This window comes from Podarcis gaigeae (assembly GCF_964106915.1).
Source record: "Podarcis gaigeae genome assembly, chromosome: 8".
NCBI lineage: Eukaryota > Metazoa > Chordata > Lepidosauria > Squamata > Lacertidae > Podarcis > Podarcis gaigeae.
Window position 1 is genome coordinate 5,764,636 of NC_139684.1, and position 19,215 is coordinate 5,783,850.

The 19,215-nt window shown below is 43.4% G+C and overlaps 1 protein-coding gene across 12 annotated transcripts in view; it reads left to right on the plus strand.

Annotated features, from left to right (window-relative positions):
* The window catches only part of SLC23A2 (solute carrier family 23 member 2), an 80,131-nt gene extending 61,535 nt beyond the window's left edge, over positions 1-18,596 (plus strand). For all 12 annotated transcript variants that reach the window (XM_083753259.1, XM_083753270.1, XM_083753260.1 and 9 more), the window contains 6 exons: positions 1,297-1,444; positions 3,562-3,667; positions 6,646-6,775; positions 8,463-8,600; positions 11,054-11,149; positions 12,469-18,596. In XM_083753259.1, coding sequence (XP_083609385.1) covers positions 1,297-1,444; positions 3,562-3,667; positions 6,646-6,775; positions 8,463-8,600; positions 11,054-11,149; positions 12,469-12,704 — 854 coding nt within the window. In that variant the 3' untranslated portion in view covers positions 12,705-18,596. The remainder of the gene's footprint in view (positions 1-1,296; positions 1,445-3,561; positions 3,668-6,645; positions 6,776-8,462; positions 8,601-11,053; positions 11,150-12,468) is intronic.
* Positions 18,597-19,215: the final 619 nt, after the last annotated feature.

The window sequence follows — 19,215 nt, forward strand, 5'->3', positions numbered from 1 at the left end:
ATTTTTTTTCTGCACCTTGCATGAGTACAGAAGAAGTTACCTGGTCACTGGCGTGTGCTTGCAGAAATGAGAGCTTGTGATTTGGCTCCCAAGTTGCTGCCAGGTCTGTGGTTCAGCCGCCCAGGATCTCTGGTGAAAAGGGAGCAAGGCTGTGAAAGATCTCTGTCTTGGAGATCTGCTGCCAGTGAGACTAGAGACGATACTGACATATCTGGGCTGACGGTCTAAGGCAGTTTCATGCCTCTTGGTTTAACTGTGGTTTGAATTAAGCTGATGGTTCCCTTAGTGCTATGTCAGCTAAATAAACCCCTTTCTCTTTGGCCACACCATGTTTGGTGGGTCAGTTCTGAAGGCAGATTCCGCTTTAGTGGGGGGGGGGGGAATCTGTATAATCTAAGATGAGAGTGGGCAACCGGCAGATGCAGTTCTCAAGGCAATCTGGTCCAATAACCTCTGGTAAAGGTTGTCCATGCTTCCACTCATGAGGAAAATAGACAGGTTGCATTAGATAAATATTCCACATTATTTTTAATCTAATTTTTGGATTTTAAAAATGTGATGTGCAGGTAAACCTATCTGTATGCGATGCTAATAAAACTGCTAAGGTAAAGGACCCCTGAAAGTTAAGTCCAGTCGTGAACGACTCTGGGGTTACGGCGCTCATGTCACTTTACTAGCCGAGGGAGCCGACGTTTGCCTGCAGACAGTTTTTCTGGGTCATGTGGCCAGCATGACTAAGCCGCCTCTGGCGAAACCAGAACAGTGCACGGAAATGGCGTTTCCTTCCCGCTGGAGGGTTACCTGTTTATCTACTTGCACTTTGAGGTGCTTTCGAACCGCTAGGTTGGCAGGAGCTTATGAGCAAACAATGGGAGCTCACCCCGTCACGGGGATTCGAACCTCCTACCTTCTGATTGGCAAACCCTAGGCTCAGTATTGCAAAAGCTAAGCAGGGTACGGTATGGTTTCAAATTGGGTGGGGGACTGTGTGTTGAGACTCCCGCATTTCAAGGAGTTGGACCACATGACCCATGGGGTTCCACCCAAATCTACAATTCTGATTCTATGTAAATACGTGTGGGAAGCCCTCCTGATGGTACCAATTTATTATGCTGGCTGACTACCTATGAAGTGTCAGTTTGTGTGGCATGACCACTATTGTGAGAAGAAATGCTGTTGCCCACCCCTAAAACCCAGAAATTAGCCATCCTATGAGCTAAGACAACATTTTACACCTTAAAAGTCACTTTGCTTTAAATACAGTAAGAACGATTATGGGTTTTTTTGTCTTCACAGTTCAGTGGGGATTACCTACAATATCAGCTGCAGGTGTGATAGGAATGCTCAGTGCCGTGGTTGCTAGCATCATTGAATCAATTGGCGATTATTATGCCTGCGCGAGGTTATCTTGTGCTCCTCCACCACCAATCCATGCAATAAACAGGTGAGCCTCCTGAAAAAGACTTTGCCTCCTTCTCACCCTTTGCTGTGTTTCCCTGGACTCAAAAGTCCTAACTTCTTTCAGATTTTGCAATATTATAGACTTCTGGGACCCAAAAATTCAGAACTGTAGCATATATGAGGATGAGTTTGCATGTGGATACTCATAACTCGATATTGCAGCATCAATTAGTGATGTCGATGATCAAACTACCTTAACTGGTCAAATCCCAAAGGCAGATTTCATATCACATTGCTTTACTTCTAACCTGTTTTCACTAGGGACAATTACACGTTCATCCGCAAGTCAGAAAGTGAATAATCAGGAAATGGTTCTATGGTTATTTTTGCACTGAGCAGCCACAGAGAGAGAAAATTACTCCACTGCATCCTTCTCAATCATGTTCCAACCTGATTCTGGTGCTGCATTGCCCTGCCAAACATCCAGTTTCGCTTGGCTTCAAAATATTTGAATTGGCTTTAAGGGTTACAAAAAGAAAGTAAAAACATCATATTAAACAACAACAAAAACAACACAACATAATATGAAAAGAAAAAGAAAAAAAGAAAATACGAAAACAGAAAAATAAAATCCATTAAAAAAAAATAACACATCGAATCTTCCCATAACTTATCTTTCGTTAGCTTGTTTCCTTGACCTCCTCACACCTCCCTTTTTTGTATTCTAGTTCGGTTAACTATTTCAGCAAATCCTTTCCATCTTTTCCAATTTTTGTCCTGTAATTTATCTTAATATAATATAACTTTACTTTCCCTCGTTTCACCAATTAACAGTCTATTTTTTCCTGATCCTTTATAACATTTCTGCTAAAACCACATAAGTTCACTCCAACATCTTTCTAACATTCATTAATTTTGCAATGTTTCTGTAAGTAGTCTTTAAATTTCTTCCAATCTTTCTCCACCGACTCTTCTCCCTGGTCTTGGATTCTGCCAGTCATTTCCGCCAGTTCCATATAGTCCATCATTATTTTTTTTAAAAACCAAAATATTTGAATTGACAGGGTGGTCAGCTGACCGGCCAGTGGACTGCCTCTTTCCCTCTCCCCATCGTGACTGTAAAGTTTAGGGTGTCTAAATAGTTTTAAAATATAGAATCAACATGTTTATTGATATGATGCCTTTCCATTAAAAAAAATGCTCAAAGCACCGTACAATAGCAGTGGGAGCACAATGCATAACAAAGATCAACATTCCTGATAACAATTCCATAACAAAAATAATATGCAACAATACGTAAGAAATACAACACCAGTGCAATGACAAATTCATACAGAACAATAATTATAATATAATAATGCATACATAAAAAACAGACCGTTCAGTAGATGCTGTAATGAAAAAGAATCATACTGAGAAGCTAGATAGCAATTTGTGACCCCTATGCAGTAGTGAAAGACAATAGCAGAAGTTTCATATGTAAAGACAAAAGTTAGTGTGAGTTTCCTTAAAACATGCTAGGCAGCTGGAAAGGACACAAGGAATCCAGAAAGTGAGAGTTGACAAGAACTGCAGAAGGGGGCAGAGATGAGAAGGTCAGGAAGAGGATTTCTCTAATGGGCTTGAGTTTTCTTGGATCTTTCTACTGCAGGCCAGGAGACAGTGTGACTTTTTCCTTTTGCTTGCATGAGGTTGGAGGGGAAATCACTTCGTTTTATTTGTAGTACAGTTGTACCTTGGAAGTTGAACAGAATCCGTTCCAGATGTCCGTTCAACTTCCAAAACACAGCTTTTGATTGGCTGTAGGAGCATCCTGCAGCTAATTGGAAGCCACACCGGATGTTCGGCTTCCGAAAATCGTACGAAAACCAGAACAATCACTTCCAGGTTTCAATCGTTTGGGAGCCGAAATGTTCGAGTTCAGAGGTGTTCAGCTTCTGAGGTTCCACTGTATTCTGTATTCTGTGTTACAAATGCATAAGAATATTTGACCAGTTGATGACGTCTTTAACTGTCAAATACCCAGCCCTTAACTACAGTGGCTGCCAGTCCTGCTTGATAGTCAGAAAATAACTACTTGTGTTTGAAAACGTCGACTGGTTTTCATGCTTTTCTAACATGCTATATAGCGTAATCTCAACATTTTCCTTCCAATTGCAGGGGCATTTTCATAGAAGGCCTTTCCTGTGTATTAGATGGAGTGTTTGGCACTGGGAATGGATCTACTTCCTCTAGCCCCAACATCGGAGTCTTGGGGATTACGAAGGTACATATCTGTTCAAATAAGCTTGAGATTTATCATGGTAGGAGCTTCCCCTGCACATGCTTTGTGAAGAGAGAGGGACTTATCAAGAGCAGAGTTCAGTTAAAGTTGTACATAGAAAACACAGTCTGATTGCTGTGTTGTTGTTATTATTATTTTTAAAATGCACCCTCTTGCAGTCAGAGTACTTAAAGATCAGTGAACATGAGGTGTTTCACGTGTCACTGCATGAAAAAGCTGGACTCCGTTCTCCATTGTCATTTGCAAATATGAAATGGGATGGTTGTTCCCACTTAATTAAGTGGAATCCTGGGGTGTGGTGAGTTAAAACACTATAAAAGTCACATGCGAAACCCCTTTGGGATCTAACAAGTGCCAACACCGATGATATTGTGACACTTGTTAAAATTGTTTTTTATTGTATATTGCATTTTTTGTATATTACAAATCACACTCTGTGTGTGTGTGTGAAGCAATACATAAATTCAATAAATCTAATGTAATCTAAATAGTTTCTGATGTTTAGTTCCAGTGTATCAACTGCACTTTAGTTTGATTTGTATGAAGACGTCATTGTTTTAATAGTCTTGTTAGACATTGCCTTGAAACTCACCATAGTAGGTAGTACATAAATACTTTTATAAATGAAATAAATAAGCTGTGTATAAGCATACAGTTTAATATCCTCGAGGAATGGTTTGCAGGGAATGGAGGTGGTGGTTTCAGCATCTTCCCCCCTCCACCCCACATCTTGTGCTGTAAATTGTACTTCCATCCAGCATGTTTTATACATGATGGGGACAGGTGCTTAAAGACACAAGATTTCTAGAGTCGTGTAGCTTGGCCCTTAATTTTTTTTTTTTTTAATCATCAGTGATTTGCTTGTGAAAGTCTGAATATGAACATCGCCATCTACTGGATGCAACTTTTTTTTTTTTAGGCAGGGAGGGCGAGGTTTCTTACAAAAATACAGTGGTACCTCAAGCTACAAATGCTTCAGGTTACAAACTCTGCTAACTTGGAAGAGTTACCTCGAGTTGATAACTTTGCCCCAGGATGATGAGAACAGAAATCATGTGCCAGTGTCACAGTGGCAGCAAGAGGCCCCATTAGCGAAAGCACTCCTCTAGTTAAGAACAGTTTCAGGTTAAGAATGGACCTCCGGAACGAATTAGGTTCGTAACTAGAGGTACCACTGTACATGGAAGTGCAGCAGTGGGTTGGCCCCATTTCCATAGCCTAATATTGGCTGTCTGCAGTTATCCAGGGACCTGTCACATCTGTTTTACCTTGATCTCATAATTTCTGAACATGGTACAAGCAAATGTTACAAAGGCACTTCATGTATTACGTGTTTACTTCATAAAATGCATACACTGCTTGATTGTTAAAAATAAACCCACTCTTAAAGTGGTTTACAGTTAAAACATACAAAAAGTTAAAATACTAAAACTGGTGAGAATTCACATCAACTTTCTGAGCACCTGGGCTTGTCTAAACAATAGCATTTTTAGCAGGCACAGAAAAGAATGCAGTAAAGGCACCTGCTTGGTATCAGCAGGCAGGGAATTCCAAAGTGTAGGTGCTGCCACTTTATACATCCCCTTAGGGCAAAATGTCTGTTTATGGGATTGTAGTAGAAAGAAAGGCTGTTTAAGGAAAATAGCATGGGAAATGTTTTCAAAGAGGCATGCTCTGCCAGCGCAGCTTGCCTTTGTTCGTAATCTTTTTCATTGTATAGATAGCACTAAATAAAGCAATGGGAAAGTGTGGCGGAAGAGACCTTTGCCCACACACAGAGTGTGACGCAAGTCAAGTGAATGTTGGTTGTCACATGGACTCTGCTGCTCGTGTGTTAAACTGTCAGCGCAAAAACTTCGCAAGGAATTGATTCGTGCTTCTCCCGAGAAGCTTTGTTTCGTTCAAAGCATCGCTTTGTTCAGTTGTGCTCTTCAAAGAGTGTAGCCCCAAGCAATGGAAATGGCTGTGTGTTATGTAACTCTACAAAAATAGTCTTTTTGAACTAAAATGCCCCAAAGCACGAATCTGTATTGCCAGGTCTCACATTCAGCTGGTGTGGAATGTATCAAGTGGCTTTATCAGTTTGCTTCCATTGATAAATACTGGGGACACATGATAACATACTGGCCTGCAGTATCATCCTGTCAAGTGATCACATGATAACTGTGGCCATAGGGAATCGGCCTAGAGCGTTTGGAAAATAAAAATAAAAAGTTTTAAACTTGCTGGGGTTGTGGAGCAAGGAAAAAGCCGAGGTCAGGCAGTTTTCACCAAACTAGCAGGAGATGGTGAGGTTTAGTTGGGATATCCGTCTAATAACAGGATTTAATTCTCTGTGCCACTGAGTCCCTAATCTGTTTCCTGTGCAGCTGTTGTTGCAGCTACCCCTAGTCCTTCCCCTTCACTGCAGTCACCGAATTGACTCAGAGAGATTGTTCTGTGGCTGGCAGTGCAATGCTCCAGTAATTAAAAAAGGCCCACCTGCATATTGATACACAGATCTCACCAAACACCCTCCCCATTGAGGAGGATCCTTCTTGTCCTTCAGCAGAGAGCCATCACGAACAAGTGAGCCATCAAGTGAGGAAATGGAATATTGCATTTAATTCAGCTAAAGATTATATATTTTTTCCAGAGCTGCTGAACTACAGCAGCCGTCAGCCCTAGCAAGCCCAGCCACTGAATGATGAGTGTTGTAGTTCCCATGTCAGTTTTACAACTTTGTGATGAAATCACAAGTTGTGATAATGAACAAGACAGTGGAACAGTCTCCCTCTGGCGGTTGTGGACTCTCCTTCCTTGGAGGTTTTTAAGCCATCTGCCATGGATGCTTTAGCTGAGATTCCTGCATTGCAGGGGGGTGGACTAGATGACTCTTGGGTCCCTTCCAATTCTATGATTCTAAGAGCAACTGTCAGAAATATTGTAATTTATCTCCCTTTTTGTTGTGTGATTCGTAGGTTGGAAGTCGGCGAGTGATTCAGTATGGGGCAGCGTTCATGTTGTTGCTTGGAATGGTTGGCAAGTTCAGCGCCCTCTTTGCATCCCTCCCTGACCCAGTGCTTGGCGCTCTCTTCTGCACTCTCTTTGGTATTTGAATTTCCCTCCTTATATTTTTGCCTATTAGCAATGAGCTCTATGCGCAGCCATGTCAGCTGCCGCTTCTCCAGCTGTCAGGCGAGTCTCCTGTCTTTCCTCATGGACTTGCTTGGGAGAAGTGCCTTCCAGATGCTCACTTTGATGTCTGGTGATGCTGCTTCAGGGAACAACCCACCTGTTTGCATGAGCTGAAAGGGTCAAAACCTTAGTAGACTCGCACACATCCCCCCCCCATTGTTTGTTAGGCTGTTGAGTAATGCTGTGCAGTTGTACAGAAAGAACTGGTGGCTGTGGTCTCCTTCCACAATTGGAGGCAGCAGTGCTTCTGAATACCAGTTGCGTGTCGAGACCCCGCAGCCAGCCCCTCGTTGGAAGTAACTCACATAAGGACATGGATATTAGGTTTACGTTATTGGGCAAATTTTGGCCACAACTATATTGAGATTAAAGAATGTGAGCGGTATTGACTTAGGCATTGATTGGACCTGACTATATCTGACTCCTGCCCATTATTCAGGAAGTCCCAGTAAGGGTAAGCCACCGGGAGGGGGAACCCTGTCGATGCGAACCAACTCAAGCTCCCTCTGGGGTTCCCGTTGGGGTCGTGTCAAGGTCTTAGCCCCCCAGCCGGGCTTCAGACTAGATCAACACCCCCGGATTCCTTTAACAGAATACCCTTAAGCATGGAGGGGCAGGTGATGGCCACACCTCCCCTCCCCCACACAAGGTATGGCCAGTGCCAATTTGCCAGGTGGAAAAATTCCTACCAGGCCCCTCGGACAACCAAGGCGACCAACCGAAGTCCATAGCAAGGCCATTGCCTAACTTGCAAAATAGGGAGGGGGCGTGGGTGATTGAGGGAGTGAGCCAAAGAGGAAGTCCTCTGGCTCGCTCCTCTATTTAAACAGCCCTGGCCGCGCACCCCCAGCCAGCGGGTTGGCTGGCTGGGCTCTGACATGGCTGGGATCCCCCAGGCAACGGGGGACGGAGTCCCCCACCCCCGGTGGGGAATGGGTGGCCACGCGGTCCACTGCAACTCCTCCCCACTGGGAAGTGGAGCAGCTTTGCTGGAAACAGCAGGAAGGGAGAGGACGGCTCTTGTGCTAAGGTCCTGTTTGCGGGTTTCCCACAGGCAGCTGGTTGGCCACTGTGAGAACAGGATACTGGAGTAGAAAGGCCATTGGCCTGATCCAGCAAGCTCTTCTTATATTATTAAAATGTAATGTTATTTATGTATCGGCTTGGTACTCATCACCACAGACTCCTAAGGCCAGGCATGAAACATAATAAATCAATCCCCTTTTTTGTATGCCGCCTTTCCAAAGTTAAAGCCGTCTTGACACTACTACAAACATAAGAAAAGTAGTCATAAACAATAAGCAAAACATCAGAAATGCACAACCAAATCCAACAATTTCCACATAAACCATAAAGATAAAAAAGTAACAGCAACAGCAACAACTTCAACAATCCCCCCTAAAAAACACCCCAGCCCAACATAAGTCTTCAAACTATCAATGTATATTTATGTACCCTTAAGTGAACATCCATCTCTTACCTTCTCCAAAGATGGAGGTTGTTTTTGCTTTTTGATGGAAGGGAAATACTGGTGGTCTGTGTAGTATTTCACATTGCATACTGTAGAGGCTAAAATCCTGTCCTGTTTGTTCTTGTTCAGGGATGATTACTGCAGTCGGACTGTCTAACCTGCAGTTCATAGATTTAAACTCTTCTCGGAACCTTTTTGTGCTTGGATTTTCTATCTTCTTTGGACTGGTCCTTCCAAGTTACCTCCGACAAAATCCACTCGTCACAGGTACAAAATTTTCCTTTTTCTTATTCTACTACATGTATTAAAATAAGCTTATGCTAAAACATCTTGTTCTGAACAAAAATGCATTTACACAACCCATGTGGAAATGGATTTTGTAAACATTTCAACCTGTACTGTCAGCTGTGGCTGCAATTGTTAATCAGTCGGCTGGTATAATTGCTTAAAGCTTTAATTGCAGACTAAGATTTGGTTTGCCAGCCGTACTCTGTGTTCTTGAAGGCTTCATAGGGCAGCCCTGAAAGAGACTTTGGTCCCTTTCCCCATGGTTAATAAAAATATCTCTTAAACATGGATCCTCCACAATTCTAAGAGACTTTTTCAAGCTTTTTGAATCTGGTAAGAGAGCTTTATGGTATCTACTGTAAATTACTTTGCACTCAAGTGAAATGCCCAGAATCTTGATAAAGACACATTTATTTTATTTTATTTAAAAAGAAACCAAAAATTAGTTAATTAGCCAACTGGTTGCAAGTCCCTGTTAACGGGATAAAAAATAGGTTGACCAGCACTACTGCCTGTTTGTACAAGCCCAGTTCTGGGAGCGAGGACCCATCTGCATTTTAAGCCCTTTTACAAAATAGACCTTTCTGCAGATTAATGGGGAACATACTGTTGATGGATGCACAATGCTTTTTTCTGCTTATTATTATTTGTTGAATTTATATCCCACCCTTCCTTCTGAAGGAGCCCAGATCCACAATGGGGGGGGGGGAGCATTCTAGAGCAGTTTAAACATTATAAAAACAATGACAGTTAATAACACCTGAAAGCGGTTGCGGTTAAACATTATTCCATCCAGTGATGTCAGGGATGCCAGGAACAGTATCCCTCAGCCATGAAATGGCTGGGTAAACAGGAATGTTTTCAAATTCTTCTTGAAAGTTAATAGTGGAAGCAGAAGCACCTCACTAGGGAGGGTGTTCCGTAAACTGGGGACCACCACTGATGGCAAGGGCTAAATAGTTGAAGAACAAGTTAAGAGCTGGCAGTCTTGTTAGGTATGTTTAGCCAGGAGAAGAGACTATCATATAGGAAAAGGAGCAAATTCTTTTTCTCTTGTTCCAAAGGATTGAAACAACAGGTTCAAATCAAAGATGATTTAGACTTGGAAGAACTAATGATGGTACATGCTTCTTTGACAGTGTAAGAGGTGGTGATCCCTCCCTTAGGGAGGCTGTAGTAGTTAATTTACTGCAGTAGGTGGGACTAGGGACGCAGGTGGCGCTGTGGGTTAAAGCCTCAGCGCCTAGGACTTGCCGATTGAAAGGTTGGCGGTTCGAATCCCTGCGGCGGGGTGCGCTCCCGCTGCTCGGTCCCAGCGCCTGCCAACCTAGCAGTTCGAAAGCACCTCCGGGTGCAAGTAGATAAATAGGGACCGCTTACCAGCGGGAAGGTAAACAGCGTTTCCGTGTGCTGCTCTGGTGCTGGCTCGCCAGAGCAGCGATGTCAGGCTGGCCACGTGACCCGGAAGTGTCTCCGGACAGCGCTGGCCCCTGGCCTCTTGAGTGAGATGGGCGCACAACCCCAGAGTCTGTCAAGACTGGCCCGTACGGGCAGGGGTACCTTTACCTTTTAGGTGGGACTAAATTTCTTTTTGAGGTCCCTTTCAGTTCCATGGTTCCATCAACCCAACTTACACTGAGTCAGGCCATTGCCCATCCAGCCCAGTACCGCCTACTCTTAACTGGCAGCAGTTTCCCAAGATGTCAGGCAGAGACCCTACTGCTACTTGCTACCTGATTCTGGACCTAGAACTGTCTGCATCCAAGGCCTGTGCTCTACCAATGAACTATAGCCCTTTCCTGGTAGGAGGGGAAATTGCATCCCAACTGACTTTTGAGTAGTGCTGTACATTATGTCCATGTGAGGGATGGGGTGGATGGAATAGCAAGATACCATATTTTTCGCTCTATAAGACGCACCAGACCACAAGACGCACCTAGTTTTTGGAGGAGGAAAACAAGAAAAAAAATATTCTGAATCTCAGAAGCCAGAACAGCAAGAGGAATCGCTGTGCAGTGAAAGCAGCAATCCCTCTTGCTGTTCTGGCTTCTGGGATAGCTGCGCAGCCTGCATTCGCTCCATAAGACACACACACATTTCCCCCTTTTACGAGGGAAAAAGTGAGTCTTACAGAGCAAAAAATACGGTATATTGTTTTATTTCTATTATTGCTTAATTACTTTTAAACGATTGTCTTTTATATGTTTTTAGCTTTTTGTATTTTATCTGAGTCATTTTAATTTGTGCAAGTTTCCTTGAGTCCCCGGTATAATGATGATGGTGATAAATATATGAGCATTGCTAAGCAATCCACATCACCAGGTGATTGTGCTGTGTGGACAGTGTGACTTTGGCTCCTGAAAATGTGCGTATGAATATGGCGGCTCTTCAGATTTTGCTCTAAGTCTCTCCCTCCCTTTTTATTCTTGTAGGAATAGCCAGCATTGATCAAGTGTTAAATGTTCTTCTCACTACAGCCATGTTCGTTGGGGGTTGTGTAGCATTTATTTTAGACAACACCATTCCAGGTGAGTAGTGCAACAGGCTGCCTTTCCCCAGTTTTCCTCCCCTGCCTTCCTGTTAGAGACACTGTGGTGCTTGAGGCTGAAAATACAAAGAACAGCCACAGGTTGACACAGAGCACAATCCAACAGTGCCAAATTGTGTGCTCTTGGGGAATCCTCATTCATTTCTGTGTGGCTCATGGGCTTGTAGGTCCCCTTCTACTCCCCTGAGGCAGCTGGAGCCCCTGTGCGCAATTGCACGAGTTTCACTTTCCAGGTATCCCGCTAAGTGCTCAGGCTGATGGAGCGGGGCTAGCTTTCCTGTGAAAGGGGCTTAGAAGCACATAAGAAGAGCCAATGGCCCCTCTAGGCCAGCATCCTGGTCTCACAGTGGCCAACCAGATGTCCTAATGCAGGCATGTCCAAAGTCCATTTCGAGAGCCTAATTGGTTTGATCCAGCCCCTGTGGCAGTTTATTTCTTGGCATAAAATCCTTAAAAACTCAACAACTTTGGTTGGCCCTTAGGTTGGCCCTCACAGCCCTTCACTTTGTCAAATCTTTGAAAAAGGTTTGGACACCACTGCATGGGGAGCCCACACGCAGGATCTGAGCACAGAAGCACCCTTCTCTCCTTTGGTTTCCAGCAACAGGGAAGCATTGGTGCCTCCAACTGGAGAGGCAGAGCACAGCCATCATTGCTAGCAGACACCGATGACCCTCTCCTCCATCAATTTGTCTAATCTTTTAAAGCCATCTAGGTTGGTGGCCATCTCTGTCTCCTGCAGGAGAGACGCAGGCGGCTCTATGGTCTAAACCACTGAGCCTCTTGGGCTTGCTGATCGGAAGGTCGGTGGTTCGAATCCACACAACGGTAGTGAGCTCCCACTGCTCTGTCCCAGCTTCTGCCAACCTAGCAGTTCAAAAGCACACCAGTGCAAGTAGATAAATAGTTACCGCTGTGATGGGAAGGTAAACGGCGTTTCCATGCGCTCTGGCTTTCATCATGGTGTCCCGTTGTGCCAGAAGCAGTTTAGTCACGACCCGGAAAGCTGTCTGTGGACCAACGCCGGCTCCCTCGGCCTGAAAGCAAGATGAGCGCCGCAACCCCATAGTCGCCTTTGAATGGAATTATCTGTCCAGGCGTCCTTTACCTTTACCTGCGGGAACAAGCTCCATAGTTTAACTCTGTGTTGCATGAAGGAGGACTTTCTTTGCTCTGTCCTGAATCTTGCAGCATTCAGCTTCATTGGGTGTCCACGAATCCCAGTGTTATGAGAGAGGGGCTTATGTCTCTAATGTTCAGCTCTTGATGCATCTCTCTCCCTGTCCTTTTGATACCCAGGAAGCCCCGAAGAAAGAGGAATCCAGAAGTGGAAGAAAGGAGTGTGCAAAGGCAGCAAATCCATCGATGGCATGGAAACTTATGACTTGCCTTTTGGCATGGAATTTGTGAGGAAGTACAAATGCTTCCGCTTTTTACCCATCAGCCCCACCTTCATGGGCTACACATGGAAAGGCTTCAGGCAAAACAGTGGCTGCCAGAGCACAGAGGAGGAGGACTCGGAGGCCACTGTATAGCCCCTGCTGCTGTAGCCCCTGTCGACCAGCTGCAGTGACAGACACCTCTGCAGTTCCTTGCTGACCTTGTTTTGTTTTATGTTTTTTGTATTTCTGCATTTTGAATTCTGGAACCAGAGCCGAAACAGATTATAAAAAATAGCTTTCCTATTGTGGACAGTGATGGCTATCTATAACGTCTCTCTATAATTACATTGTGCTTTTTGTTTTGTTTTTAAGAAGTACTGTTAGAATTGCTTTTGCTGATTTTGGCGGGGCAACTACTGTTGAACGTTTAATCCAGATCCAAAATTGGTAAATATTGTAAACACGGCGCTTAAGCAGGCCGTGTCTTTCCCATTTTTTAGCTGATACATTCCATTTTTTTATTTAACTCTCATAAGCCCCCAGTCATTTGTTGGCATTATTCTGGCAAATTATACCAAAGTGTTCCATACTAGACAGTGCTTTCAAAGCTTCCCAGCATTGTGTATTGGGTGTACCAACAAGTGGTGCCTTTGCACAAGTTTCTGTTCCTAAGAAAGTGACATGGCTCTGGGGTGCTTAACGAGTCCTAGCTGAGCACCTTTTGTGGACAGGGTTGACTGGGGCTTTGCCTCTGGCTGTCGTCAAATTGCACATCCCTGAACCTGACAGATTGCCTAAGCAGCTCACTGTCTTGCATCCCTTCAGGCCAGTCTTTTAAAAGTGATATTTATTAAGCAGCCAAATTCACTACTTCTCAATGGAGAACAGAACTATCTGGTTGCCTCTGGATTCGTACTGACCTGCTTCATGCAGTTCTGCCTGTCCCAGAAACATCCTTCAGTTAATGTTGCCTTTGTGTTTTCCTCCCTTTCTGAGCGTAACATGGGACCTGCTTTTAAAACAAGAGAGACCGTGTGTGCATCACTGTCCACTGGGTGGTTTAACGGGTATCGGGGGCCCACTGTGGGTGCCATTCAGACTCTTGATTTTTTTTGTTCTACTAGTCTTGGCTCTGACATTACATAGCTGTTAATGTTCATCATGCATTTATAATTGTAAAAAAATTATTCCTGTGTAATGTTCTTACTGTTGCAGATTAGTTTTTAGACATCAGCATTTTGTTCCTTTCTTATTGTCATCCCCCTACCCCCCGATGTGGCCCAAAAGGCATTTTTGAAGCTGTGGAAAGATTTGTTAGAGAGGCATTAGGGTAAGTCTTCTCTCAAAGCCTGTACTCGCAAAGTCGGTGTGATCTAAGGTGCTCCTGTTTTGTATCTCTCTTTTCTGTTTTAGTTCCCAAAGCAGGTACTGTACATTTGTTATCAGTTTCTCAAGCGTGAGAGGTATAAAGCCACTCATGTTGATTACTGAGGCTATTAGGCTTTGGGAAAGGTGTAAGGAGCATTGATGTATCAGTATTGAATGGTGGGGAAGGGAAGGCAATCAGCAGATGGTGGGTGTTTCCCGCCATTTCAGTGACATTTTCATTGTATAGCTTTTCACATCAGGGTTATTTCCCCTCTCTGATCTTTCCTCAGAGACCTTGCAGCAGTTTGCTGCCTTGGATTCAAACCAGGTATCATGAAAACCAGCCCCAAAAGTAGCTGCTTTTAAATTTTTTAAAAAGGTTAAATCGGGGCTGTTGCATGAGCTTCAGAAACTAAGGCCACAATCCTGTGCATACTCACCTAGGATTAAGCTCCATTGGGCACAGTGGGACTTACTTCTGAGTAAAAGCACAGGGGCAGCATGTTTGCTTTCCACCTTTATTTTATGAGCAACCAAAGAAAAGGTGGGTGGAAAGGAACCGCCCCCCTATAGGTGGCTTATAATTATGCAAATGCCAAAGCCAAGATTTTCCGCACACATTAGAGCAGCCTTCGCCAACTTGGCGCCCTCCAGATATTTTGTGCTACAATCCCCTTCCGCCCCAGCCAGCCTGGCCATATGGGAATTGTAGTCCAAAATCTAGAGGACACCAGGTTGTCGAAGGCTGCATTAGAGAGGCAAATGTTGTGTATTCATAACATTGTCAGAATTTAGTATATCCTTGTTTAGGTCATTTTTGTTTGCTGAGGTGCCAGTTGTTTGTTTATAGCAGAACTGAAGATGTCACTGAATGTGATGCACTACTGTAATAACACTCTGCCACAACTTCCCCATTTGCTTCAGTAAAAGAGTAGATCTCCAATAGTTTGGGCCCAGCTAGCACAGTAAATAAGAAATATGGGCTGTTACATGTGCCCTGCCACCAGCTGTGTGGCTACAGCTATCTTGAGTAGCTTTCATATTCTGCTAACAAGTGCGGCAAGGTAAGCACCCAACTTCTTCAGTAGCCGCTTGACTATGTTTATTGCTAAACTTCTCTTCAAGGGACATGCAGCTAAGAGCTAGTCCATACATCACACAGAAGCCAGGAAAAGAGGCGCTAAAGTGACCCACCCTTCTTGTCTCACTTCTGAGGTGCAAATGACGTGAGTTTTTAAAATGGAGTTTTACTGCCCTCCTGGGATGTAGAAAAGCGAAGGCCGTGGCGGGTTTTCTCTTGCAGAAACAACCACAAGAGGGCATTGCAATTGCTGCTGCTTTTAGAAAAGATTTTTGACAGCGTGGATGCAGAGCATCCAGAAGGTCAGGTGCTTTTGCAGAATACTTTGTTGTCCTGAGAAGAAAGCATGCTTTTAACTTTGGAGAGAATTTTGAGAGTCCAAGATAGGAAAGTGTAGTGAGATAGCAGGTCTTGGGTATCATTAAGAGCAGGAGATGGGAGTCAAGCACCATTAAAGCAAAATAGCACAGCAGTGTTCTTTCACAGCTCCCATTAATTTCAGTGATGTTGGACACATGAATTTCTGGCAGATGGTACCCTGTGTTAATTAGTGGGAAGAACCATAATCTGCACCTTGTCCAACTATGGGATCAAAATGGCTTAGGACTGTATTCATAAGAGAGAATTCAGAAAACTCATTTTTCTGGAAAACCTCCAAGGCCTGTGAATTTCAATCAAGGGAAGGTATTTGATGTACCTCTTGTTAACTTTTCAAAGTGGTGTATGAACTTCAGCTACCAAACATTGGGCTCCAACCGTATATATGCTGCGTTTGTAGTAGATCCCAGTATTGTGTGAGAGCAAAGAACGGTTAGCTCCTTACATGTATCCTAGCTGGAAGGAAGTCAGAACAAGGTTGTGATGGTTGAATTGTGGGTTTAATAGCAGAAAGACAGGAGGCTACAATAAACAATGCTGCCCAGACAGATCACCTTATGAGAGAGGTTGGGGGAAATCACTGACAAATTTCAGTTAAAAGAAATAAATATTCATGACTAAACCATCACTGTCATGTCAAAGATCTACAAACGTATATTGAAAGCAAAACAATTTCTGAGCTTTTGTATTTAAAATAAAAACCTATGTTAATTTTTTTTTAATTAAGTACTCTGGCTAAGATTTATGAATGTGTCTTATAAAATTATGCCTCTTGAATTTATATTTAATGGTTAATTTTATCTGTGATTGAAAAAAAAGTATTAATCAGAATAAGATGCATCAGGGAAGGAGTTTTTAAATTTACACAGCCGATTTGTCTTAACATCCTTTAATACTAACTTTCAATATGGCAACTTTGTACGTGAATATTGCAGTATTCTATTTCCATAGACTTAAAAAAAAACACACCCAACGAGTAACATTTCCACCCAGGATAATAATTGTCACAGGTTTCCTGGGCGGGAGTGATATGATTGTCATGACAATGTCATGTGATAGAATTTCTTCATTGACGAATTGCTAGCGATTGTTTATACTTTATTTACCCATGCTTATGTCCTTTAAGTAAAAACAGAGAGAAGTTATTGATCACCTCTCTCTTGAAAACATTGGTACCGGTAACAGCATTGCTTGTGTACTAGCAATGGAACATGTTGAGCCCAGAGCAGGTCCAACCATGAGACGAGATGCATGGCCATCTAACAGAGTAGCTTTTGATTCCGACTACTGTTCAGCAGGTGGCACTGTGGGAGGCATCCACACCCTGGCCCCCGGGGGAACAATCCACAGGGACGTTCTCCTACTTCCTTGAAGCGAACAGGGCTTAACTGTGCTCTTGCACGGCTGCTGTTCGTTTCCATGAGGCTTGTGAAGGAGAACCTTGCTGCGTTAATTATTTTGTGTATGTTTGGAGTCAGGAGGTGAGAACACCTTTTGGATTTTCTGCCTCAAACACCAAAATGTCTCTGGTTGAGAATTAGAAAGAGATGCTAATCAGATGCAAAGATTAAGCAATCAGACCAAAACATGTCAACCTCTCACTGATGGCATAGTTAGGCTCTAGCCTTCTATCATCTATGAAGTGCCAAATTCTGATGGCATGCATAACTTCAGGCTTCTTCCCATGTTATGGTTAAGGACAAGGAGCATCCTTAGAGCCACTCACCCTCTCTGTTTTTCACCTTGGTGCCTCCTTGCTTTCAGCCCAATCCCAGCCATGAACTCTGCAGGTAGGGTTCCTAAGCGATTCCTGTAGGAGTCGATGGGAGGAATTGGGGAGAGCCTAATGGTTCAGGAGCTGATGGTTTAAAGCCATTGGCTTAGCCTGAGCCTACTTCACTGGCTGAAGTATGTTTCCACAATTATCAAGATGCTCCAAGGATGCAGCTGCTGAAGGCCCTTCCTCTCTATTTGGCTGCTTTTGCCTCCCAGAAAGAAGAATAACTCAGCCTAGTGAAGGTGTTTGTGGGAAGGCATATGATAAGGCTGCTTGTACACTCTTGGGGTTTCGATAGGCCCAAATTCAAAACAGGCCATCTGGTTCTCGACCCCCATTCCCTTCCCTTTTTTTAGATGCAAGGGGCAGAGCCTCAGAGGTGACTCCCATCCCACTTTCCCCTTTGCTCAGTGCCCAGAAGCAGCCTCCTTTCTCTTTACACCATAAAGTGGATAAGCAGCCCTGTGCCATCGGACGTGTGCCTGCATTCCAAAGTGACAACGCAACTCATATCTCAATATGCATGACAGACCAGCACAAAATGGCCTTCCCCCCCCTTTTCTTCTCCAGTGGCCTTCTTGAACCAAAAAATAACCAACCTTTCACCACCAGATGAAGGCGGCGTTGGGAGCAAGATACACTCACCATTTGTATTTTGTATTGTTTTCTTTTGCATGGTGCATGGTGCATATCTAGAGTATCTCACTCAAAACAGTTTCTTAACCTGCCTGGACGGAGGAGAGCAGACTGCTGGGGCTTCCCATTTTGTAGTGGTAGATCCTTTCCCATCTGTGCTGTGAGGCGGCCACGTGCTCACCAGTATTTAGCTTCTGCCCATTAGTCTCTATAACCGTTATAGTGCTGGGCTGCTTTAAGTATTGAGGATTCACCTTGAGTGGCATCAGAAACATTCCTGTCTGGTTATAATTTGCTTGTGGCTGTGATTAGTCATCAGTACATATTTGATAGCAGAGAATTCCCTTGTGTATTGCCTGACATCTTTCCAAGTGAACCATCTTGCTGTCAATCCAAACTCTAGTGCATCTTCTTTTTCTCCTCTTTGGTCTGTTCATAATAACAACTTTTGATGTAACAAACTCTTTTGACTGTTTTTTAGACAGTGGGGATAAATAATAATATTCTTTTTCCCATGAGGTTGTTTTTTTTTGTGAATGACTTTTGACTGCACAATCTCATGTTACAAACCAAGTTGGGTTTTTTCTCTGAGATGTGTAATTCTTTTATTGAGATTTTTATGAATTTTGTTGTGTTTTGTTGGGATATTTTTTTCTAACATTGCTTTATTAAACGTTGAAATATTTAAGAAATATGTAATATTTGGACCAGATGTTGTGAATAATAGTAGATAAATGCTATTTTATTCTGTATTTTTAAAAGCTGTTCAGTATAAATAAAAGTTGACCTAGATGCAACTTTGCAACTGGACTGTCGTGGTCATTCTTCTGAGACAGAAGAACCAACATTAAGATGAACAGATGGCCAGCTCACTCCAAATGCTTGTTTAATAAGACGTAGTTGATGTTAGAGCCCAGAGACAGAGAGCTCTTTCTGTCTCTGTGCTACGCTAGCAAACTCAACAGGTTTTTTACAGGTACTGTAGACTGCAGTACCTTGGACAGCTACATCAGGGAAAGCCGGAAACTGGGTTTGCCTCTCTGTAACCCTTCGGTCCCCTTCTGAGTAATAACCTGGAGCTTTTTAACTTCAGTTTTTCCCCAGCATGCTGCATATCAATTTGATTAATGCAATTGATTCTTGCAGTCCATGCACTTAGGACTTCAACCAAGGGCCCCTACAGAATGAAGATGCCACTAGCCTTAAGGTTATTAAGTGCTGAACAAAATGTGTAGCAAAATAATTAAACACAAAGTCAGAGGTTGTCGTCCCTGCAAGCCTCCAGAAAAAAATTAATCCAGGAATTGAACTAGCTTCTTCATCCTATATTGAACGCCTTGCAGAGTAAAACAGTAGCTCACCTTGCTCTTGTACCACTATTTTTGAATGGATATATAAGTGGCAGGTATGGGACGCAGGTGGCG